At 32.6% G+C, this 26,151-nt stretch overlaps 2 protein-coding genes across 5 annotated transcripts; both read left to right on the forward strand.

Annotated features, from left to right (window-relative positions):
* Nucleotides 1-653: 653 nt before the first annotated feature.
* LOC111695040 (uncharacterized) lies at nt 654-10,617 on the forward strand. 4 transcript variants are annotated; one of them, XM_023464184.1, is made up of 18 exons: nt 654-980; nt 1,661-1,759; nt 2,001-2,072; nt 2,269-2,449; nt 2,819-2,927; nt 3,280-3,344; nt 3,711-3,843; nt 4,086-4,559; nt 4,943-5,026; nt 5,314-5,419; nt 6,275-6,469; nt 6,542-6,614; nt 6,795-6,893; nt 7,111-7,197; nt 8,038-8,130; nt 8,574-8,656; nt 9,739-9,794; nt 10,064-10,617. In XM_023464184.1, exons 1-18 carry the CDS (start codon nt 659-661, stop codon nt 10,190-10,192), a joined length of 2,460 nt encoding a protein of 819 aa, XP_023319952.1. In that variant the 5' UTR covers nt 654-658; the 3' UTR covers nt 10,193-10,617. The 4 variants fall into 4 exon arrangements, with proteins under 4 accessions (XP_023319952.1, XP_023319957.1, XP_023319953.1 ...); XM_023464189.1 differs by having other exon boundaries at nt 1,689-1,759; XM_023464188.1 differs by lacking the exon at nt 654-980 and adding an exon at nt 1,074-1,126 and having other exon boundaries at nt 1,689-1,759.
* Nucleotides 10,606-24,235, forward strand: LOC111695042 (SUMO-activating enzyme subunit 1). Its single transcript, XM_023464192.1, has 12 exons — nt 10,606-10,686; nt 12,529-12,607; nt 12,890-12,997; nt 13,716-13,772; nt 14,135-14,227; nt 15,646-15,687; nt 16,083-16,193; nt 17,903-18,010; nt 18,425-18,493; nt 19,680-19,778; nt 20,902-21,018; nt 23,742-24,235. Exons 1-12 carry the CDS (start codon nt 10,622-10,624, stop codon nt 23,829-23,831), a joined length of 1,038 nt encoding a protein of 345 aa, XP_023319960.1. The 5' UTR covers nt 10,606-10,621; the 3' UTR covers nt 23,832-24,235.
* The last annotated feature ends 1,916 nt before the right edge of the window (nt 24,236-26,151 follow it).

Genomic DNA, 26,151 nt, shown 5'->3' on the forward strand with positions numbered 1-26,151 from the left:
AGAAAGCCGCAATCAAAAGTTGAAATAAAAGCAATGGGCGCGCCCTAAAACTATATAGTCAATATAATTTACAAAAACCGTCCTGCACTGTGAATTAAAGCAAATGTCTGAAAAGTGAAAAATTAAATTTCTTAATATTTCTTTCCCCATCCACCTTTTTACGCAATTTTTAAAGGTTTAAATGGACAATAATGGAAACGGGCCGACAAGTTCATTTTTTTAAAACTTCAAAATCATGTTCTTATATTTTCCCCTAAAGATAAAATAGCGGTAACAGTTGGGTGACTGATCCTTATCAGGCAATTTAGGCTTGGTTGAACAATTCAAGCCATTATTTCAGGTGAAATTAACTAAATGTCGTCTTTTATTTGATTCAAACCGGTAAGTTCCAAACCAAACCTTGTCTCTGATTTGTTTAATTTTTTCTTCAACAAAGGCGCGAAGTATAAGCATTTGTTTTTTACTATTGCTAGTGTAATAATTATTAAATATTTCTTAACTCATTAAAAAAATTAATGTTCTAATAGCTCGGGTAAATGTCATTTCCTTGCGGCTATTATTTTTATAAAGTTTTAAAGCTTATTCAGGCACTGCACTGCACTAACAAATTATAGTCATCTGTAATTTTTTATAAACAATACCTTTTATTTCAGAAAGGATGGAGGGCTTATTTATCGAACGGAGTCATATTTTTAAAATTTCAAACGGAAATCGATTGTTTATACTTATTTTGAGAAATGAACTCGGGGCAAATGTCAATATCTTAATCCCATGTTCTAAAAATACACTTTACGATGCTTTTGAGCCGAGACATTTAAATTTAGGTTTAAAAATAACTGAGTTAAAACAAATAACACTTTTCAAAAATGACAAAGTTCCTGTCACATTGTTCCAACTGTGCAAGAAATCTAGAATTATGCGGATTCAAGAACTGTCAGATTTTCCTTCAAATTCAACCGAGAGATTAGTTTCGTACAAAGGTAGTGTATTTACTCGTTTGTGTAGTGGTTCGTGCATGCAGGAGTTCAACCGAGAGATTAGTTTCGTACAAAGGTAGTGTATTTACTCGTTTGTGTAGTGGTTCGTGCATGCAGGAGTTCAACCGAGAGATTAGTTTCGTACAAAGGTAGTGTATTTACTCGTTTGTGTAGTGGTTCGTGCATGCAGGAGTTCAACTAATTGTTCATAAAGTAGCTCATTTAAAGCTTCATGTAGCAGTTCTTATACTATTTCTTCTATTAGTTCTTACTTTAGTTTATGTATTAGTTTATGTAGGTGATCATGTAATTATTCATGTAGTTGTTTATGCAATTGTTCATGTAGTAGTTCATATAGTAGTTCATGTAGTTGCTTATGTAGTAGTTCATGTAGTAATTCATGTAGTAGTTCATGTAGTAGTTCATGTAGTAGTTCATGTAGTAGTTCATGTAGTAGTTCATGTAGTAGTTCATGTAGTAGTTCATGTAGTAGTTCATGTAGGAGATGTAGTAGTTCATGTAATAGTTCACATAGTAGTTCATGTAGTAGTTCATGTAGTAGTTCATCAAGTAGTTCATGTTGTAGTCCCATGTAGTAGTTCATGTTGTAGTTCATCAAGTAGTTCATGTAGTAATTCATGTAGTAATTCATGTAGTAGATCATTTAGAAGATCTTATTTTAGGTGTTGTAACTAAAATCTATGATTCTAGTTCTGTTGTTTACATGATAGATAAGAAGATATTCTTATTTCTCTCTCCAATCCTTCACACCTTAAACTTTGGTATGTAGCCCCCCCAGCCTTCAAAAGCCTTATGCATTCATTTTAAATACTTAATGTAATGATTCCATATTATATCAAAGTTTCTATTCTTTTTTTAAACAAAAGGAGTCAGTTAAAAATAAATTCATGATCAACTCATTGATATAGAACATTTGCCTCAGTTTTGAGATTTCAAAAAACCCTTGAATTGGCAATGATATTTTCTCCTGATATATGAAATTTTTTAACCCTGTAATTTTAGATTTACAACTTGGGGATTCAGTGTCAATTCTTAATTCCCACATTGTCAAGTTCAGAGCGAGAAAGGCTTTAGGTAAAATTATAAAAATTATTTCCTTTTTTTGGCACACTTTCTACGAAACTAACTTGAAATAAATATGTTTTTACTTCGTATGTTTTAGTATTTGAGTAGAATATTACAAATAATTTGTTATATTTTTATAACCAATAAACAGCGAAATGATATTTGTTCGCCCATTTTAGCAAAGCCTTTTTAAATTTTTATTTAGTTTTGTGTGGAAGAAGTTATCTATTTGTAAACGATGACTCCGGTCCAGCAAATATCGGAGATAAATCCTCGATGCTGTCAACCGGAAACTACGCAATATCTGTTCATCCCCTTCTATCTCTGGTCGCAGAGTATTCACTGTCATTGGAGGATTTCTTCAAACTCTTTGAAAACTATGAAAGGAATTCTACAATCTTCGAAAAATTTAACTTTAACCGTTTTATTTTATTAACTTGAGGCAAGATAAAAGATCCACCTTATGATACTTTCTTTAATTCAGACAAAAAAAAAACCATAATAAATTTTGGTTAAAATACTCGATAATTCTATAATTACCTAAAAAGCCATAATGACAGTTTTTAATATCTCAATGAATAATGGTGTTAGCCGGTGCTACTTTTGCATGTATACTTATCTGATTTAAAATATTCGATAATCCTAAAATTACCTAAAAAAGCCATAACAAGCTCTATGCTTGGTTTTCCCAGGAATGATGGTATATTATTGGTTTAATTAATATTGTGCTTGAAAGCAGATGATTGTTTAATAAGACTGAAGACTAAGTTTTCACAAATATACGCGAGGAAGTATAGTCTAAAAAAGTTGCTCTTTAAAACCATTAAGCACCAAGATGCTTTATCAAAACGGTCCCTTCTCAAGGTAATAAGAAAGTATTTATCACCTCCCCTTTTGGACGTCTTTTCGCTTGGATTTTTGGTAGTTCTGAAGCATTTTAATCATGGTTTTTTGGCACTTGTAACGAAAGCACTGAAAAATATATTATTTATACTAATACTTTTTCAAATGCCTAAAATCATCGATTTTTCATGATCATGTTATTCATTTCTAATAGGTTCTTTATGTTATTTATAATATAAACGATTTCAGAGAAGGTTTTCTCGTATGTTTCTTGTGTCTGCTTATTAAAATTCAAGTGAATATTTTATAAATTGAATCTCTGATCAGTGTAGAAGAAACCTATCTAAAAAACATTCATTGCTTCAATGTTCAGGAATTTCTATTGCACAGTACTAGTTGTGGTTTCGAAAACTTAACGGACACAACAAAAGTTTATCGGTGAGTTTTTCCCTTTCCTGTAACCAACTCTCAGTAGTGTAAATTTTCTTGAATATTCATTCTTATCCTTTTTGAAAATCATATTTTCTCCCCAAGAGTAAAGAAAATAAATGCATTCTTTTGGATAAAAAACGACAGAAAAAAAATTGTCTTTTAATTTCCAATTTTTGATTTTTTTTCCAGAGCATAAATAGATATAAACCTTAGACATAAATATCGAATTTTATAGGAAAATGCACGCTTTTTTACCTATTATCTTTTACGATTTTCTTCTTATTTCATGAAAGTCGGAATATATTTTCAATAAATAAAAAACAGCCCTTCTCCCTTCTCTTAATATAAAATGTAATATTTTTGTTTTATTAGTGTAGTTGAAGTGAAAGAGATGATTGAATATTTGAAGAATAGAGAAGAAGAAGAAAATGAGGAAAAGGAGAATAAGGAGGAAATAGAGAACTGCTTCAGAACAGAATATTTGGACCAGAATCTAGATATCAAGGAAAAAATTCATTCCATTTTTTTTTCTTTCAAATCATTAACAAATCTTTTTTTCACTTATCAGATAAATAGAGCCAGCAATAAGCTTTAAGCATGTGCATAAAGTTTATACCCGGACTCAAAAGTTGACGATTATTTAAAATTTTTTTTAAATGTTAAGGAATTTAAGTCTTAGCATTTTTTAATAAAGACTTTTCTGTTAAGAATAATGGAATAGTAAAAAATGTAATACTTTGTATACAGCTGTTTGGAGTTATCAGATCTAATGCTGATAAAACCTTGCTCAGTGATGGAGTTGATACAGTCGAGGTTTTGATAACCCTCACCAGTCTCCAGGAGGACCTAGAACAGTGTCTGGTTGAAGTAACCCGTCCTATTCTCTGTTCGGAGAAATATCCTCAACCCAACTCTTATCTGATCATCAAAAACATAAAACGCTTAGCCAACGCTGTTGACTTCTCTGACAAAATTGCTAATCTTTGTAAAGAGTTAACCTCCGCCACTGTCTTGTCTCCCCCTCCCTCCCCCCTCACTTCCTCCCTTGAGTTCAAGATCCTGTGTAAGAGCATGATATTTAAGCAGAGAAAAGGAAGTTACTTCCTGCTTCAAGTTTCAAGTGAGGAAGGGATGATTCTGGTTAAAATGACCAATTTGATGTTCTACAAGAGATGCCAGGTCCATGGAGTTCTGACCATACTATCCGATGAGCCATTTAAGGTATTATTTAATGGGTCGTGAAAATCGGAATGAACGTTTTCAAGTTGTCTTTTAATAAGAAATGAAGATTACAAAATCCTTAACGACAGTTCCAATTTAAAGATGACTTTTTTTCCGTTTTTTACTGATTTTGACTAACATACGTACAGTGGTCGGCAATAATTTTAATGCAATGTAAACGAACTTTTTTATTTAATTTTGATTGTTAACAAGCTTTCTTCGAATAACACGTACACAAGTAATTAAAGAGAAGTTTTTGATTTGACATTTTCTCTTTGTTTTAATGTTTATGTGTATTCATGCTGCTCAAAAGCTTGATATAAATAAAATTTAAACTGAAAGTCGTCTTCATTGTATTGATGTTAACGACGACTGTACTCTAGATGGTGACAGGATCCCTGACATCCGAGGTTGTTCTTCAACTCTCAGAGGAGTTTTCCTGTCAACAGGTTTACGAGATTAACCAGGTATTCACATGTTCTTATTTTTATAATTTTAGGGAATGGAAGTGTAAGTTTAAGGGACCCTTCATGCAAAAATGACCATGTCTGATACACAACGGTACCCGTGTGTAACCTTCATCTGTAGACGATACTTTTGTATATTTATTTATTTTTCCCTAAAAACCATTTCTTTCCCTAATTCAACAAAGAAAACCCAAAACCAGCAAAAAATATTTTTAAAGAAAGATTTAATAAAAAAGATAACAGCCCTGGTTTTTTGATTGCAACCAGAACATGTAAGTTATCTACAGGATGTTGTATATAACGTATCTGCCCCTGAACTTGTACACCCAGATCCTGAGATGCAGATAGATCAACTACACACTTGTTTTCAGGGAGAAATCATTAATATTTCAGGTAGATACAAAGTTGCCTAATGTCCATTGGACTGTAGACGTAATTTCAAGCGACCTGCTATTTATTTTCAAATGATTAGTTATTTTTTAATTGTGATTTCTCTTTAAAAGTGATTTGCGGATTTTTTACTCCAGAAAAATAAAACTGAGAAAATTGTCCGAAATAGTAACTTTTGAAGCTAGAAAACGACGATATCTTCAAGATTATTGATAAAATAAGAGTTGTGAATCTGTTATCCCCCTCTAAATGGAGAGTCTCTTGAAATTACAAGGACAGTCACTGTAAGGGTAATGTTGGTAATCAAAATATTAGAAGATAAACCCCCCTGTTTATTTGAAAATGGTTAACGTAGTCAATAAATTTAAAAAAGATCTTGAATCTCGATTTGAAATGCCAAGACAGATTATCTTATAGACTCAACAGATAAATTATTTTATTTTTAATTTAATTTAATTTTTTTTCTCAACAATTGTAAATCATAAAACACTAATTGCGTTGTATATTCGATGCTTTAAAGCAGTGTTTAGGATCCGGATCCGTTAAATCTCAAAACCCAAATCTGAACTATTGAAAAAAGAGAGAATATGATAATTATCTGATTACTTAATGGTTCATCAAGATAAGCATAAAAATAAGCAAATAAAGCTCATAAATTGCAAAGAAATAACCTGTATCCGGATTAATTTTTTTCCAGTGCGGATCCAGGATCCGGATCCGCATCAAAATTAAATGGATCCAAAGCAGTGGGTTTAGGGCGCTTCGCGCTCATCTTCTATTTTAACATTTGATTGAGGCTCTATCTGAAAGCATTTTCTTTTTCTACAATATATTGTAAATGAGGATTGTTTTGTTTAGGTTTGATAAGCAGTAGAACACTTATTCATGATTCTTCTCCACCAACCCTCGTCCTTCAACTGGTTCAAAATGTAAACAAAGTCAATGTTTACATTAAAACTGGTTTCCAGCTTCCTGTCGGCCTTGTTCCAGGCACACTATGGAAACTTTCTAATGTTATGAAAGTAGTTTCTAAAAAGGAGAATATATATTTAGGTATGTTTAAAGGTTTTTTCATCCAAATCTTGAACTTTGTTTAATCATTACTTTTTTACATTATTGTTTTAGTAACAGGTGTGCTTTCGAATCTTGAATTCATGGGAGTAGAAGATGTAGACTTAGAGCAGTCAGTTCTTTATATGTAAGCTTTGTAATATATTTTCTTATCTTATCTTGTCAATGGATTTCCAAAGTTGTTAAAAATCAAATTATTTTAAGTCAACATTTGTATTTCTACTGGACATAAACCTTCCCTTGTTTTTTGATACAAACAAATAGAAATGCAAAAATATTCCTCCCTGACAAAAACTAACTTTTTCAGGGATCGTAGATTGGGATGTATAAAAGCACTGTTGGAGGGGACAGAGATTATTTCAGAAATAATTATTAGTATTGAGGATATTCTTAGGATCAACATCAGGTTGTGTGATTTTTCAGTTTTCTTTTTATTTTAGATACTAAATAATTGCCCCAGTGGGGAACTGGTATGACCAGACTTTTAAAGCTTTTGGTAAAAAGAAATACTTCAAACCTTTTAAAAAAATTTTTTGTTTACTTATCATCCTAAAATTAGCTAAATAATCGTATATTATTCACCACTGTCACCGAATCCTGTCATGAAATGAGGATTATTCTAGAGTTGAATGCGGGTCCTGTGGAAGTGGAGTGGAGAAGGGTGTTTGCAGCTACGTGGGCTGCAATGCTCCTGATTCATTCAACTTTAGGTAAATTAAACTGAAAGTCGAGTTGCATTTGCATCATTTGACTTCTGTTCATATCAAATGATTCTAAAAGTAAAATATTGTTTACACCAAGGACCCTTACAGAGGTGGCGGCGGTCTGAGGAGTCCTCATTGGGTTCTTTTGCAGATTTAATTTCTTTATGTTACATAAGTGGTTAACATAATAAATCTGTAGGACATGTTTCTTTTTTTCTTCTGTTAGTAAAACAAGGCAGATTTAATAGTATTGTTATGTTCTGTCTTTAACTGTTCCCAAATCTGTTCAGAGCTGGGAACTTTTGAATGGTGGATATCGGGATTAATGCTTGATCAACTCTTTTTCTTAATCTCGAGATTAAATGACACTTGTTCTCCTCTTGTTATTAATCTCCAGATTAATTTACCGATCGGGATTAAGGATATCCCATTCTAAAATTTTCAGCTCAGGTAAACTAACACAGCCAACTTGAAACTTTGATATCCCGATCCTATTTCTCCCTTACAGACTGCATTTAAAGGATTTGTTGACTGATTGATTAATATTTGACTGGTTGCGCTAGATGTGTTCATGATGGAATTGAGTGTTTGATGTGATTTATTGATCTTGTTGTTCTACCTCCGCTTAGGATGTAATTGAGTCATTTGGTTATTGATATCTTTATGAGTTGGTACTTTGATGGGTTAATTTGTGGTTTGATTGATTGATTTAGTTGCTCTGTCTGTGTTGAAATTCAGGATGGAACTGGAGTAAGTCTTCTAATATACAGTAAACTACAGAACATACCCGTCCTACTGATTGATCAATTAAATAATTAATTAATGTAGAATTATTTTTTAATCTAGTTGTTCCTCTTGTGTTGAGGTTCAGGATGGAACTGGGGCAAGTCTTCTACTGTCCAGTAACCTGGAGCACCTACCCGTCCTTCTTAACCTTAGGAACATATTCAAATTAGATTAAGAAATTTGAGTTTTTACTGTTGCAAATACACGCTTTTGATTTATTATCGTATTTTAAATCTACAAGTTTAGTTCATTGTATATTTTATTATTCCATTAACTCCGAATTTTTAAGGACAACGTCAAAATATTATTTTTTTTTCATTTCTTTCCTAGTATATTAGGAATTCGCTGAATTCAGGTAGATAAATGATGTTTGCAAAAAAGTATCTAAAAGGGGGGAAAACTTTCCTGACATCATAATAAAAAAATTCCGTTTTTCTTTCCAATTTATTTCTCCCCTATAGATTATATCAAGCAAAATAAATTACTTCTAAATATTTTTGAGAAAAAAGATTATCGGAAATATTATAAATACTAATAATATTTGCCCAAAGCTATTCTATTGTTGTTTTATATTGAATATTAATATTATCGGTTAGTGCTGAAGACTCTTGCAGTCTTCGAGAGAAGATAAAGTATCAAGGGGAACTTGTTTATTCCAAGCATAGGAAACAAAACTCAGGGATTAGTGCTCAAGATCTTTATCAAATATTAAGTTACAAACAAAATTCAAATATGTTTCCTTTTTATGCGTGAAATTATCAGATTATTAACTGAATACAATATTAACCTTCAACTTTTTTCAAGAAACCAATGCGTGACAACATTTTTTAATTTTAATCAGAATGTTTATATTCTGTTTTTGTAAGGCCACTTGCGGATTTATAAAGTTCAAAAAAGCATAACATTTATTTTTTATTTTTCAAAAAGGGCACTGACGAGTTAAGTCATATTGAATATCCCCGGCTAAGCTACATTTTTCCTAAGTAACTGCTTGCGTAGGGTAACATAAGAGTGACTTTTTTTACATAGTTCATAATTTTTTAAAAAGAAAGTTTACAAAAATCCGCAAATTTGTCATCAAAAATTCTTCAATTTTTTGAAAATTATTCAGTTTCCTACCATACCATGCCATGCCGAAACATAATCATATTCAAACCCTTGCTCCATGATGTAAACTGTATTTTTAAAATATATATATCTGATACATAACTATGATTAATCTTTTGTAGAGTAAATACACACTAATTTTGCCGAAAATGAGAATCAAAATTTTTCATCATTTTTTAGGTTTTGAGTCATAGTATTTGGAATGCTAAACGTGCTAACCAACATAGAATTCATTTAAATTTAACTGGTTCAGGTTTTAAAAAAATAGATAATTAATTTTGGACAAAATATGTTTGAAAGAAAGCAGTAGGCAAAATGTTACCCCAGGCAAAATTGAACTGGGCAAAAGTTACCGAGTCAAAACTGAACTAGGCAAAATGTTACGAGGCAAATTGTGACTTGGCAAATTGTGACTAGGCAAATTGTGACTAGGCAAATTGTGACTAGGCAAATTGTGACTAGGCAAATTGTGACAAGGCAAAATGTAACTAGGCAAATTGTGACTAGGCAAAAGTTACTGAGTCAAAACTGAACTAGGCAAAATGTTCCGAGGCAAAATGTGACTAGGCAAAATGTAGCTTAGCCAATATCCCCCGCTCCGCTTTCCCTTTACTGGAGTAGATTAGGGTTAATTTGAGCTAAATCTCATATTAGATAAAACTATGGAGAAGTTTGTTCATCAGTCGTTGAGAAATCAATTCTTCCTTCAGGAAATAAAAGATTTTTCTCAAATTTTATATTCAAACTTTAAAAATTATCGAGTTTTACAGATTTTTTCTACATTTTACTTATTTTGTTTTTGATTTTTATTGAAAATTGTATTTTTAAGCCAACATCTAAGCTTTGTAGCTACACTTTTTTTATATGTTAATTTATATTTTTCGATACAACTTTGATCCGACTTTATGTTTCTGTATAGTTTTATGAATCAGGATCCGGGGGGCGGGGAGCAAAAGTTCTAAAAATCATTAAAATTTAGGCCCGTGTACGTCGGTATATCTGTAGAGAGGAGGTTAAACTGTACTGCTTGTTTGTAAACAAACTGTCGTGTACTGCAGCCAATACCATATATGAAGCTGCTCTCGAAGATTTGCGCAACCCATTTTAACAGAATAATCGTAAGTGAGGATATTATAATCCTGATATAAGGTTTTTTTCAGAGATATGATTTAGTTCTTCTACAATACATAATTGTATTGAACCATTGACAATTTATATTATTCTATTCTTATCCTTATTATATCTCGTCCGAAATCCAATTAAATACTTGAATCCCAATTAATTCCCTCTTGAATCCCTCTTGCATTCCTCTTGAATCCTTCTCGAATCCCACTTGAATCCCTCTTGAATCCTTCTTGAAACCTTCTTGAAACCTTCTTGAATCCTTCTTGAATCACACTTGAATCCCAATAGAATCTAGTTTGATACTCAATTTAATCCTAATATAACGTGATAGATGATCTAAGGCTGTGATTTGTTATGACATTAATATTGCTATTGTGTTGAGAAATTTTATTTTTATGTTTTTTCAGAGAAAATGGTTGAACAGGAGAACATCCAGATCTCTGAGCAGGAGGCCCAGCTGTATGATCGACAGATCAGGTTAGAAATTGAAAAACCTCAATTAGGAATATTTTTTTCCTCTTCCTACACCCCCCCCCCCCCCGAAAAATAATTTGGTGAGTATCAGTGCTTAGGATCCATTTGATTTTGATGCGGATCCGGATCCGGATCCTGGATCCGCACTGGAAAAAAATGGATCCGGATCCAGGTCATTTCTTTAAGATTTACTGAATTTTTTTAACAAAATATAATTTTCATATTTTTTGTTTTTTTTTCGCTTATTTTTATCCTTTAACTTGATGAACCATTCAGAAATGTGGAAATTTTTATGATATCTCTTTTTTCAAAAGTTTAGATTTGAGTTTAGGAGTATGAAAATTTTTTTTTTTTGCAGTTTTTGGTTGATATTTTACCCCTTGGATCCGGATCCGTGGATTCGCATATTTTTGCTGATCCGGATCCAGGAAGCCAAAATCTTGCGGATCCAACGGATCCGCTTCCTAAGCAATGGTGAGTATAAATGAACACACGCCTAAAAGGCCCAAAGTGAATAAATACTAAAGTGGAACAGACTAAGGGAACGACGACAGGTTGGGCCATAAGGTTTAATTTGGTTTGGAAATAATTTCATGAAAAGATTTCGTTTGGAAAGTAAAGACTAGAAAAAATAGACTAAAGACTCATGTAAATGTCGTCTTCAGATAGAACTTCGAAATTTTCACGATTTAAAATCAAAATTTTTTGTACGTTTCTATGTAGTTCATATGTAAATACTATTTAGTCGCTTAATCAATTCATTGATTTTGCCTGGCACTTCTAATTCTAAAGGAATTTATCTTTAAAACTGATTAGTTTTGTTTCAAATCTCCCTCCATTTTAAAATATGTTTGTAAATTTCTTAAAACAGATCTATGTTATCATCTAGAGGCGTATTCAGGGGGGGCTATGGTGGCGCATCCCCCTCCTGGATCAGTGGGGGGGGGGGTCGGCCTCCCCCCTCCCAAAAAGAAAAGGAAATGTAAGCCCTTAATATCTTTAAAACTATGTCTAGTTCTCAACCACTCTTAAATCTGTCAAAATACAAAAGTGAAGACCAAGAGATATATTTCGAAGATCTTCATTTTTCGGTATCACAAATTGTGCATTCCTTGTTTTACAGATTATGCTTGCAGGCATTATTGTGTTGTCTGAAATCATTTATTGTGCAGTAAAATGGCTAAAATTCACTTCTGAAATCTTAATTTACGTTAGCTTATATTTAAGTTAAATACAAATTCTAAGTCTGTGATTGTAAACAAAGGGAGTCCAGTTTCTGTTGTACTGTACACTCCGTATACAGACCAATTTATATATATATATATATACATATTTCTAAATACTTGGGACATAAAATGTCGTCATCCAACTATGAGTTTGGTCCACTTTAGTATTTATTCACTTTGTAAAAGGCCCCCCCTAATCCTCTTCAGAAAGAATTTTTTCTTTTTCCCTCAGTGTATTTAAGTAATGGGCGGCCTGGAGTGGAAAGTTTTTTTGCTAAATCCTTACAAATCGCCGAAAATCACAAATCAAAATAATTTATACTCCTTGTCGATGTGCCATATTTTAACCCGACTTTTGTTAAAAAATCTATGTGCCATATTTTAACCAGACTTTCATTAAATATCTAAACCAATTTGAACCAGATGATCTTCTTTTTAGGAAAATGTTTTGTTACCCTAAAGCAAATCCCAACAGCAATGTCTTAATTTGAAATAATTTGATTTGTTTCGAATTGACAGCCTTAAGATCCGAACATACAATCACTATACACTATCGATTGGATTGGATTGGATTGGATTTTTATGTTTTGATTTGACCAAACTTCGTATTTTCTCCCAGATTGTGGGGATTAGACGCACAGAAGAGACTAAGATCTGCCAAGGTTTGTCTCATCGGTATGCGAGGACTAGGATGCGAGGTGAGAAATATGTTTTTTAGGGTTTTTAGGGTTTGAAGATTTATCTTGGCTGTATTAACTAATCTTAAAGAACAAACCAAAGCCGATGTTTAGACAAAAGGAATTACAAAATATAAATGAAAAACCATAGAAATTAAGGTAATCCATGGATGATAGAAAACGACGGACAAAAGACAAACCATAGATAATAGGCGTCTGATGGATAATGCAACCAACAGATTGACAATTAACTTTTGCCGAACAATGAACAAATACCATTGTTAACTTATATTATTGTTCTAGGTAGCAAAGAATCTAGTTCTGTCTGGTATTAACAGCTTGAAGATGGTGGATCCAGCCAATGTTACTGAGGAAGACGCAACCAGCCAGTTCCTAGCTCCCAGGGATAAGGTTGGCAGCCAGTTTTTTAAAATGGAAAACCAGTTTTATTTAATGGAAAACCAGTTTTATTCAATGGAAAACCGGTTTAATTAAAAAATTGGAAAACCGGTTTTATTAAACTAAATGGAAAACCGGGTTTCAATTAAATGGAAAACCTGTTTTATTAAATTAAATGGAAACCCGGTTTAATTAAATTGAATGAAAATCGGATTTATCAAACTAAATGGAAAACCTGTTTTATTAAATTAAATGGAAGCCCGGTTTTATTAAATAAATTAAGTGGAAACCCGGTTTTATTAAATTGAATGGAAACGGTTTTATGAAATTTAAGGAAAGCCGGTTTTGGGCTAAGTTGAACCACTTGGGCTAAGTTGAACCGCTTGGACTAAGTTGAACCACTTCTCTTAAGCGATGAGACAAGCTAAAAAGTGTGTTTACACGGTTCAACTATGTTTCTATTTAGAAAATCTGGTCTACCAGCCTGCTTATCTTTTTCATCTTTTTTCGTAAAATTTCCTGCAAGTACAGAACAATTTCTACGGTCCAGTCTGTTTACTTTTGTATACAAAGGGATCTGTCTGAGGGGTGGGTTTCTGTAGTCCTTAGGGGGTACAGACGCGTCATAATAGATAGATAGGATTCATATCCTTGCTCACAAACAAACCTAACCTAACTATCTACAGAATTTGATTGTTTTATTTTTAAAAAATAATTAGATATTCTTTAGATCGGAAGCAATAGAGCTGAAGCCTCCTTGGAGCGGGTGCAGCAGCTTAACCCTATGGTAAATATCAACAAAAATAAATTTTAAATTTTTACATGGCCGTTTTCATATTAAAAGATGCTCAGTTTTCATTAAATGTACTACGGACCACGCACTCCCTACTAAGACTCAGCTAGCCAGGGGGTGTATATTTTCTTGAAAAAAACAATCACTATGAAAAAAAAAAAAAGGTTTCCCCGGAAGTTGGGTAAGTTTGCGCGGAGCGCATAAATTTTGTTGTATTCCCTGAATTGGGTGTAAATAAATTCAATTTTTGGATGTAAAGTATTAAAGAGGATAACAAAAATTTGACTGTTCCAAGTCAAATTTTTTTTCCCCCAGATCATTAAACATCATTATATTTATATTCTTTATTAATTAAGGTTGAGGTGACAGCTGATAAATCCCCATCAACGGAGAAGGAAGCAGAATTTTTTAAACAGTTTACAATTGTTATAGCAACCTGCACTCCTAAGGTTGGTAATCTTTCAGCAGTTAACAATTGTTATTGCAACCTGCACTTCTAAGGTTGGTTATCTTTAAACAGTTTTCAAACGTTATTGCAACCTGCAATCTTAAGGTTGGTAATCCTATAACAGTTTACAATTGTCATTGCAACCTGCACTCCTAAGGTTGGTAATCTTTAAACAGTTTACAATTGTTATTGCAACTTGCACTCCTAAGGTTGGTAATCTTTAAACAGTTTACAATTGTTATTGCAACTTGCACTCTTAAGGTTGGTAATCTTAAAACAGTTTACAATTGTTATTGCAACCTGCACTCCAAAGGTTGGTAATCTTAAAACAGTTTAAAATTGTTATTGTAACCTGCACTCTTAAGGTTGGTAATCTTTAAACAGTTTACAATTGTTATTGCAACCTGCACTCCTAAGGTTGGTAATCTTAAAACAGTTTAAAATTGTTATTGTAACCTGCACTCCAAAGGTTGGTAATCTTTAAACAGTTTACAATTGTTATTGCAACCTGCACTCCTAAGGTTGGTAATCTTTCAGCAGTTAACAATTGTTATTGCAACCTGCACTCCTAAGGTTTGTAATCTTTAAAAAGTTTTCAAACGTTATTGCAACCTGCACACTTAAGGTTGGTAATCTTATAACAGTTTACAATTGTTATTGCAACCTGCACTCCTAAGGTTGGTCATCTTTAAACAGTTTACAATTGTTATTGCCACCTGTCCTGTGGTTTAAACTGTTCACAATTGTTATTGCAATATGCACTCCTAAGGTTGGTAATCTTTGAACAGTTTACAATTGTTATGGCAACCTGTCCTAAGGTTGGTAATCTTTAAACAGTTTTCAATTGTTATTGCAACCTGTCCTATGGTTGGGTATCTTTAAACTGTTAACAATTGTTATTGCAAACTGCACTCCTAAGGTTGGTAAATGGTAATGTTCAAACATTTAACAATTTTTATTGAGAAAAAATGTCTTTTTAAACAACTTACTGGGTAAATTATGTATATACTGAATAATTATTTTATACTAGGCTTTTAGGGCGCTTTCCGCCTATCTTCTATTTCAACTTTTAACTGTAGCTCAATCTGTGAGCAAATTCTCAACAAAATAGTTGGGAGATTTGATGATATTTTTTCGTGGATTTTCATAATGTTACAATTATCGAATAATTTTCAGACAGCATTTAGAAATTTTGTTTTTTCAAATACTTTGCCAGGGGTCATGTGAGGTCTCAAACAAAATTTGGGCCCGATCGGTTCAGCCGTAATTAGATACAGACGAACAGACAAAGATACAGACAACCAAAGTATATGTATTTAGCTGTGTTAATAAATTTTTATAGCAACCCTTCTTCTTCTCGCTCGAGTAAGATCTGCATTTTGTTTTCCACAAAAAGAAATTAAAGTTTAAACTGTTCAGGATGAGTTGGTTCGAATCAACAGTATTTGTAGAGCAGAGAAGGTGAGAAGAGTTTTAGATACAGAATCACATTAATACAGACTGCTTTGGACCATTTTGAAAAACATTATAATGATTATAATGATGATGAAAATGATGATGACAATGATGATGACAATGATGATGACAATGATGACAATGACAATTATGATGACGACTATGTCTATGATGAAGACGACTATGATGATGATGATGACAGTAATGATGACAATTTTAATGACTGCTTTGATGATGACAATGACAATTATGATGACGACTATGTCTATGATGAAGACGACTATGATGATGATGACAGTAATGATGACAATTATGATGACTACTATGATATGACATTGATTATGACAATAGCAACGACAATGATCATAATGACATAATACTAGTGTACTGTGTATTCCTAGATTAAGTTCTATGCTGGTGATGTGATGGGTTTCTACGGGTTCTCCTTCATGGATCTAGTTGAGCATGAATATGTAGAGGAAGAGGTTACTCAGAACATTCAACCATCCCAGGTTAGTATTTATATACAGTTGCTTACTTAACCGCGTCTCTCCATTTTGTTGAATACGACCACACGCAACCTGTATCCTGGTCCATCCTTGGATAGATTCTCCGCTTCTCCTCATGTCCGTCCCAGGAGTTTGGTTTAGTCCCATCTCTTTAGCTTAGTTTCGACACTCCGTCTCCATGTTGTTCTTTGTCTGCCCTTGCTTCTCTACCTGTTGGGTTCCATCGAAAACATTTCTTGGTGGTTTCTCTGGTTATCCATTCTAAGCCCATGACCAAGACAGCTTAATCGATTGATTTGATTTGAATCGTTTGCTTGTTATAACCGTTTATTTATATATTGGGTTACCCACAATTGATGAGAGTTCAAAGACGACTGTACGGAAATTTAATGCCCGTTTCCTTTTATTCTATGATTAAATAAAACTGTAATCTTATTTCTTTCTTTGTCTAAATCATTGGAATCGTCATATTATTTAATTTTCAGGTAGTTATACATACAGGCTTTTGTTAGCAAGATATGTGTATACTATACAGGTTTGTTTGTAGAGGATAAATTAAGTTTGACTGACTTTCTTTAAGTAAATAGAAATTCTATTAGAAATGATGCGCGAATCGCCCCAAAGAAAAATTTTGGTTTTTTTTTCTTAATTGACAAAATTTGATAAAAGATGGTCCATAATATTGGTCATGCTGGAGTCAAGTAAGGGGGGCAAGAGGGGGTCGAAATATGCTGAGGGGGGAGGGGCGAAACATGATCCGCCCCCCCCCCTAGTTACACCACTTCCCAAAATTGTAAGTTTCCCTTCAAATTTTCCCAGTCTTTGAAAAAGAGTTATGTTTTTTTTACAAGAAAATAAATTCCTTTTGGGAGTTATTAAATAATAGCCCTATTTAAAGGGTTAATTTGTTTGTTGGAAGCTGAAATAAAATCCTGAATTTTAAAATCGACTGTAAAACATTTTTGAAATTTTTGCGTTTCTTTAAAATCTGTAATGCACAAAGCCTCACACCTTAAAGTGAGAGTATCTGAAAATTAAATAAGTTGTAGAATGGATCAAATAGAGAATCGATCGGCACTATTTTTATTGTAAGTTGTAGAATGGATCAAATAGAGAATCGATCGGCACTATTTTTATTTCTATCCGACATGTATGTAAAGAGAACTCTAATTTTTTTAGTAATTTTAATCTCAATAATAATCTAAATTTCGACCCCTTTTCCCTTTTCGTTAATACTCCCTTCAATGCATTTTACAATGTGCAACAAATGCAAGATAATAGAAAAAAAAGAACCTTTACCAATCCTTAAATATTTTCATCAATGATGATTTCTATTCAGTTCACTGCCTCCTTCACTTCTAGGGACTCTCAATTTATAGATTAGAATTTCGTGATATTTTGCCAGTTTTTTGGATGTAAACCTTTCCTAACTTTTGGATAAATTCTTGTACCAAGTCTTCAAAAATGTTAAGACTTAAAATGATATGTTTGTGTCAAGGTATATTGCGAATGTATTTAAAAGAAAAGAATTTCGTAATATTTGCCGAAACTTTTGGCCGTCTCAAACTTGCCAAACATTGGGATAAAATCATAATTCATCGTCCCATTGCTGAACATCACTTAAAGGGACCATAGACCTAGTTTAGGTGTCAAAAGTTGAGATTACAAGTGCAGTCCCTTTAATTTGTAATAATGATGATTTGTGTGTGTAGAGTGAGGGTGGTGATGAACCTGGACAGAAGAAGCAGAAGCTGGAGGAGACCATCACCAAGAGTGTCAAGAAGGCGATGACCTTCGTTAGTCTGGCAGAGGCGCTTAAGGTAAACAAAAAACAGTTATAGTAAGTAATGTTTATTAAGTTGGTTCTTTTTTGTCTTCATTTTCTTTCAAGATCAAAATTTGAATAGCGTAAGAATAACAATTGTTTACAAAATAGTGTATTCTAAACATTTGCTTTTCTCTTAAACTTTGTCAAATTTTGACCCTGCTGACAGAAAATATTGGCAAAAAACGAATTAAAAATGATCCTCAAACTTTAGGTGTTATAAATATCTTTTTTGGGGATAGTTTTTTATATTTTTAGAATGTTGTGCTTGCACACATTCGTCTTGTAAATTTAAACCTAATAAAGTACGCTGGTTGTGATTCACTTGAAATATTGTGAAATGTATGTACACAAGAACCAGAACTATGTTTGACACAATATAGTATAAAATAAGTTGTTTGTATTACAGGTTGACTGGAGCTCCGAGCTGTATGCAAAACGTGTTAAGAGAATGGATCCTTCCTTCTTCCTTCTCCAGGTAAACCTTCCATCTTCTATAAACCTTCTCCATGTACACTGTTAACTACTAGGAACCTTCTCCGAGTCTATCAATTATGTATATGTCATTATCAACTAATAGATTTCCACGGAATGATGGTTGATCTTTTATTTATTTATTTATTTATCTATCCACCTATCTGTCTATTTAATTATGTTTATATCATTATCCCATCCATCTATGTATCTAAATATCTATCTATCCACCTCTATCTGTCTATCTAATTATGTATATGTCATTATCAACTAATAGATCCATCTATCTAACTAATTATCTATCTATCCAACTGTTCATCTGTCTATTTAATTATGTTTATATCATTATCATCCATCTATGTATCTAAATATCTATCTATCCACCTCTATATGTGTACCTAATTATGTTTATATCATTATCCCATCCATCTATGTATCTAAATATCTATCTATCCACCTCTTTCTGTCTATCTAATTATGTATATTTCATCATCAACTAATAGATCCATCTTTGTAACTAAATATCTATCTATCCACCTCTATCTGTCTATCTAATTATGTATATGTCATCATCAACTAATATGTATCTAAATATCTATCTATCCACCTCTATATGTGTACCTAATTATGTTCATCATCAACTAATAGATCCATCTTTGTAACTAAATATCTATCTATCCACCTCTATCTGTCTATCTAATTATGTATATGTCATCATCAACTAATAGATCCATCTTTGTAACTAAATATCTATATATCCACCTATTCATCTATCTGTCTGTTTTATTATGAATATGTCATCATCAACTAATAGATCCATCTTTGTAACTAAATATCTATATATCCACCTATTCATCTATCTGTCTGTTTTATTATGTATATTTCCAACAATAAATCCATCCATGTAACTAAATATCTATCTATCCACTATTCATCTATCTGTCTTTTTTATTATGTATATTTCCAACAATAAATCCATCCATGTAACTGAATATCTATATATCCACCTATGTAACTGAATATATAATCTATCTAATTCATCTAAATCTAACACTCTTATTTCTAGTTGAAACAAAAACTCTGTTAACCAAATTTTCGGTTTATTAAACCATTTTTATTCAGTCTCGACCGAAGATGAACATCTATAAATATCTATCTATTTATGCACCTCCATCTATTTATCTATCTAGGTATTGTTTGAGTTCCAGAATGTAGTAGGGCACCCTCCCTGCCCTGCTACTAGGGATCAGGATTATGCTAAACTCCAGGAAGTCAGAAACTCAACACTGGTAAGAACCTGTGCTATTAAATCGTAATTTTATGTGTATGACGAAATTTTATAAATCTTTAAACTGGTCTTATTGTAATAATAAAATATATCACACAAATAAAGACGAAAATACAAATTTATCTTTACATCTTCTGGAGAACTGGACAGTTCGCATAAAAACTCTGGAATAAAAAAAATATCCATTGCTCACAGTGTGCTCAAAACTGCATCAAACATTTTGACACATCAAGAGGCAACGTCTGCCATCTCCATTGTACGACCAGGCATACTCGATGAAATGTTGAGATGCGCAAACCTGTTCTCTACTATTAGACGTGGTTACAACTTCTTCTCTTTACTCTGGGTCACCCTTTAAATTGAGAACAGTATTTTCATTTTTACCACCATTGAACGCCAATGCTTTATTTAGCTTATGTATCGCAATCTTCACATACATGATTGATTGAGGCATCGGACACGGTTTCACGGTCACATTTACAGCATCAAACCTACACTCACGAGGTCAGGGAACCCTTCCCGAAACAGTAAAGTTTCTCGGTTGTCGCAGCATCATTAGAATAAATGCATCCGTTGGCACAATTCAAAATGATAGACTCTTGAAGAAAAAGGTCTACTATCAACTGTATTGATTAATTAGGTAGTTTACCGTACTTTAACTCAACTGGTATACTTATTTATTTGTTGTGTGAAGACTCTAGGCACCAAGACGGTTTCTTCTCATAACTTTATTTCTGGACAAGTTTTGTTTACAATTAAACTGTAAGCTGGAAACTCTGACTTATTTGACTCCCATTTCTGATTTAAATAGATAAAAGATGAGCTCAGTTGAATATCTTTGATGGACTGACAGTTTGATTGATTGATCAATTGGTAGTTTGATCGATCGATTGGTAATGTGATTAATTGATTTTGAAATATGAAGACCGGACCGGCAGTTTTATTTTTTTACAGTTTACTTGATCAACTGACAGTTTGATTGATTAACTGGCAGATTGATTGATTAACTGATAGTTTGATTGATTTAATTGATTTAAGTAATGGATTAGTTTGATAAATTGATCGATATGTAGTTTGATTGAATGATCGATCTGTAGTTTGATTGATTGATCGATTATTACAAGACGAAGCTGAGTGTACCAGTGGACAAGGTTTCTGATGAACTTCTCTCTCTTCTCTTCTCTGAACTGAGTCCTGTCTGTGCCATTGTAGGAGGAGTGCTGTCACAGGAGGTTATCAAGGTCATTCATTTATTCATTCATTTATTCATCTTTTCATTTATTCATTTATTCATTTATTCATTTATTCATTTATTCATTAATTCATTTATTCATGTATTCATGTATTCATGTATTCATGTATTGTATTCATGTATTCATGTATTCAGGTATTCAGGTATTCAGGTATTCAGGTATTCAGGTATTCAGGTATTCAGGTATTCAGGTATTCAAGTACTCATTGACACATTGACTCATTGACTCATTGACTCATTGACTCATTGACTCATTGGTTCATTGGTTCATTGGTTCATTGGTTCATTGATTCATTTTTCATTGATTCATTGGTTCATTGATTCATTTTTTTTCTTCAGTTTTTCATTTATTCATTTTATTTAGCGTTTGATTAATGTAATTGCTAATTTATTCATTTATTTATTCATATTTTTATATTTATTCTTGTTAAGCTCATTTTTTTTGTCCTTCCTTCATTAGTTTTTCTTCCATTTATTTATTTATTCATTTATATATTTATTCAATAGTATTTTAATTAATTTATTTTATTAGCATATACTAAATATTTATTTTTGTCAAGTTGTTCAGTTGTTAACTGTTATTTTTTCATTCATTCATTTATTTAATAATCATTTAATATATTCTATTATTCATTTATGTGTTCATGCATTCCGTCAATCTTCATTCATTCATTCATTTGTCATTTCTATTTTTCAATTCTTCATTTACGTTTTAACTTATTTTAATTATTTACTGTCCTTACTTCTTGATTAATAAGCCAGTTAAAAACTCAATTTCGTTGCATTATTTTTATGGCTGGCTGCATTCAATTACCGTGTAGGAAAAAAATTAAAACAGTAATTTGATGATAGTTTATAATACAGTGGGAATCAGAAAACAGTGGAACGGGAAGATGACAATAAAGCAATAATCTATTGTATTGATGTTGTAACAAAGAAATAGTTTTACTTGTAACTTATCAAATAACCTAGTAAGTGAAATGGGTATGTGTACACCTCAAAATTTCGATGTTACTTGTTCATGGGACTATTTGAAGTTATACCTTTTGTCTAAATGTTGTCTACGCATTGCACAGTATTTTGGTTTTCACTGTACCTCTGCACATTTGTTAACACTCCCCCTTAATGTGTTTTGGATGTAAGCCGCCTTAAAACTCTGATTTTAAATTTTTTTTTCTCCATGGAAGTATGCAATTTCTTTCTGATGCTTGTAAACAAGCAGATCACTTTAACAAAATTGATGAGTCTGTGAAAAAGTTTTTTTTTTGGAGGATTATTTTAATGATTGAGAAGCTGGCTGAGGTGTTTAAGCCCCCCTCCCACCCTCCTTTACTGCAGGAATTATGCATTTGAATTCTTGAATTTTTGCATCAATATGCATTTTTCATTTGACGTTTTCTCAAAACCCTCGGGCACTTTTTTGTAAATTCAGGTTTCCAAAAGGTTACTGTACTTGATACTAAGCAGTGGTGAATATTTGTAATCTAATGCACAGATTTCCAGTTTACATATTTTGAGAATGCAATTTTAGCTGAATATTGCTAGATGTTATCTCTCTCAAAACAGGGGTGTTTATTCTGAAAATTTAACACCGCACCCCTTCCATATATTTTTTATTGGGGGTAGGGTAGGGGGGTAGGGATTGCTCATAAACTTCCAACTGACAAGTTTTTTCTTTTGCTTCATATATTTTTGTTACCTTAAAATTATTTATTTCCCCCAACATGTAAGGGGGAAATGGTTTTTTAAGATGGGGGTAGAAATCATTTTTAGTGAAATTATATTCCCCTGCATGAATTTTAAACCAATCCTGTTTTGAAAGGGTCAATAGGGCTGCCAAGAAGATTGTTACTGAGAGGTCTTATGAGTTTTTTATTTCATTGGAATAGAAAAAGAAAGTACATTTGGTGTTAGTGGTGGAGGGGGGGATAGCTAACAGGGGTGATTAGAAGTAGAAGAGGGGGGGGGGCGATAATGAAGGAAAAAAACTTGTTTTGTTCCAGGAAGATGTTGCACTTGATGCATTATTCTTTCAGTTAGTGAACAAGGGTCAGAGATAGAACTTGAGATTCAGCTGATTCATCTTAGAGAGATATAAGAGGGAAGGTTTCGAGAAAAACGTCTATTGACAATGAGGGAGAAAAGGGGGGGGGGTTATTTTGTAACGAAAGAGGTGGAAGACTCTCTTCTAGTGACAGGAGAGGGAAGGAATTTATCTTGTAGTGGAGGGGGTGAATGGGTATTGTTATAAGAAAGGCACAAATGTATAGTGAATGAATGTTTTTTTAAATGTTGATTTAAAACTCAAATCTTTGAACTTTTTTCATTTTGCTTATTATTATTCATTTTAAAAATGTTGGGATTTAAAAATTGGAAAAAATGAACATAGAAAAAAACCTATGCTGATCAAAAATAGAATTATTTTTGTTAGAGAGCTCGTCTGAAAACAGTTAAGGGAATTTTGAAAAACGTCTAATGTGACTTTTTCCAAAAAATAGATGAAAAAATTGTCTGTATTTTGATTTATTTATTTACTTTGAGAAGCTGTAATTGTCCCTGGAGCATCACTTCTTTTTATAATTTTGTCAAGGATCTTAACAAATGTGATTTTGTAAAGGTTACTGATGTAAACTTAGATATCTCCTTTATTTTCCTTTATTTTGAAGGGTACCATTGTGAATTGGATATTCATTTAATATATTGTTTCTTTAGGCGATATCGAACAAGGACTCCCCGCACAACAACTTCTTCTTCTACAACCCTGTAGACTCCTGTGGAGTGGTCGAGACTATCGGATATTAGAAAACTCCTTGGGAAGGAGTTTTCATCCTTTTCAACCTTCTTTAACTCCTCTGTAAGGATTTTACAAACTTCCTATTTTTTTTTAAATCATAAAAGAAGGATTTGACCACCTCTAACAACCATTACTGCTCCTAAAGGAAGCTTTACAGTCTCCTATTTTTCCAATTCCTTCTAAAGGAGATTCCTCTTACTACTCCAATATTTTTCTTGTGACATTTTCCTCCTTTAAATTGTGATTCTTTTCTCAAGGTTTTCAACGCTTATGCTCATTTGGTTTCTTTTCACCATCCATAATATCCCCTATAGTCCCCTCTGCTCCTTCGTTTTCAAGCCAAAAGTGAATGTATGTAACTTTTATTTCTTTTTTTATATTTTCGGAAAATCATCAATCTTCATTTTTCAGATTTTAGCCCCATTCTAAAATGGGGGATAATTAAGTGAATGTGAAATTAGTGAAAAATATCTCGTAATCCAAGGAATACTCCAGGGTAGAACCGTTCAACATTATCAAAGGTAGGAATTTATCTACTCTTATCCTGTCCTAGCCGCAGCGTTCGTCCTAGAAATTGTTTTAACCTAACCTACCTTCAAATAATACATTTAAATAAACAGCTGGCGTAGGTCCGATATTGCAGTTTGTCGGAAAGTTAGTAGGCCAGACGCTCAGTATGGGGAATGTTGCGTATAGACGATGTAACATTACCATTCGACGACATATTTTTCATAAAAAGCCTATTTTGTAAATGTGAAACAACCATGGGATTCTTCCGAAAAGTGAATTGGGTTTTTAAGTTTTAAAACATTATTGGAACTTAATTGGGAAATTCATGTAAACGTAATGTAAAAACTCAAAAACACGCATAAGGAGAAAAAAAAATAATTTTACCTCAAAAATGGCTGCCACGTATTTTTAGAGTTTGATCAGCCTAAAAGCTAAACAAACTTAAAACTGATTATAAAAGTTAACCATAAAAAGAAGAAAAAATATTTACATTTTGTAATATTTTCAATATGAATCGAAGTAATTCTGAATTGTTAACAGGGGGAGGCTGTGGAAAGTTGACATTTATTCGCAAAAGAACAAATTTTATCAAATCCAAATATTTTTATTAAGACGACATACTTTCAAATTAACAAATTAAAGACGACATCTGAGTTCGGCTACAATTCTGCCAAGTTGTTATTACTCCCCGATCTTTTATTCCTTCCTTTACGGATTTTTTTTAATGTTATGGATTTTTTTTTCAAAGTTTCCTGCATCTAAAAATAGTTTTTTTCATTGCGAAACATTTAGTGTTTCAAAGCCGAAGACTAAATTCAATTTTAAATCTTGTTGATTTCAAACCTGAACAGTTTCTGCTTCTACCCTGTTTATTATTTATTATTTTGTCATTTGAATCCCCAATTCAGACTTAGTTTTTCCCTGTTTGTTGGTTCCTTAAACCTTTCTTCAGCGTTGTGAATTTGACATGAGTAGAGGTTAGCTAAAAAATTCTATATATATTGTAGATCATGATAAGCCCATATTTAATAATCCTTCCTTATTTACTTCTATTTTTCATCCCGAAATCTCCTTAATAATCCTCCCCACAAAATCACATTCTTATTTTGAATTCTTCTGTCCCTTAAATCCCTCTCCCGTTTAGAATCTCCCTAGATTCTGAAATCCCCCCCCCCCCCCCCCCCCCCCCCCCCTGCTTTAAACTGTTGGACCAAGATGCAGAAAGAAGACAGCTGCTTTAGTTTAGGGTGTTCTCTAAAATATTTAGTTTTTAGGATATTTTTAATCCCTCTTTTTACCCCCCGACAGCTTTAAGATCGGAATATTGTATCTATCAGAAAAAATGTTAACTGTCAAAACTTTTTTCGAACTCCTCTTTTATCTACATATAGTAGTGAGAGAATAACCGTTTTTATTATTCGGTTCAGTTTTAGTTCCTCTCAGGGTAACATGCATGTACGTAATACTATGAATTTGTGAACAAATATCAACGATTTTTAAAGTGTATAACGGAGTCAATTGTTATTTATCAGCCATTAATATCGTACGCTATTAGGCTGATGGTTTATACGGCAATACCAAATAGGCCCTTGAACTTATTTTTGAGCCAACATTTTAGATAGAACGGTGATTAATTACAAAGTATTTTGCAAAGCTAGTGAATAAGTAATTGAATGTGGTTTAAGTTAAGTAAATGTTGTTAAACGAAGTTAATCGTTTAAAAAGTCAAGCTGTTGATTGGACAGATCATAATATGCCTCCGTTAGTCTCCATGAACACCCAGGTATGCTTCTGCAAATTTAGTAAATCTACTAGGAC

This window comes from Eurytemora carolleeae, unplaced genomic scaffold (genome assembly GCF_000591075.1).
Source record: "Eurytemora carolleeae unplaced genomic scaffold, Eaff_2.0 scaffold125, whole genome shotgun sequence".
NCBI classification, from domain to species: Eukaryota; Metazoa; Arthropoda; class Copepoda; order Calanoida; family Temoridae; genus Eurytemora; species Eurytemora carolleeae.

Bases quoted from the DNA above. Each gene is read 5' to 3' on its own strand.
- LOC111695042 (XM_023464192.1), top strand. From the start codon at position 10,622: ATGGTTGAACAGGAGAACATCCAGATCTCTGAGCAGGAGGCCCAGCTG. The intron at 12,608-12,889 runs GTGAGAAATATG...TTATTGTTCTAG, and splicing joins TGCGAGGACTAGGATGCGAG to GTAGCAAAGAATCTAGTTCT. The intron at 19,779-20,901 runs GTAAGAACCTGT...GATTATTACAAG, and splicing joins AAGTCAGAAACTCAACACTG to ACGAAGCTGAGTGTACCAGT.
- LOC111695040 (XM_023464184.1), top strand. From the start codon at position 659: ATGGAGGGCTTATTTATCGAACGGAGTCATATTTTTAAAATTTCAAAC. The intron at 981-1,660 runs GTAGTGTATTTA...ATCTTATTTTAG, and splicing joins GAGATTAGTTTCGTACAAAG to GTGTTGTAACTAAAATCTAT. The intron at 9,795-10,063 runs GAAATAAAAGAT...ATTAAAATTTAG, and splicing joins GAAATCAATTCTTCCTTCAG to GCCCGTGTACGTCGGTATAT.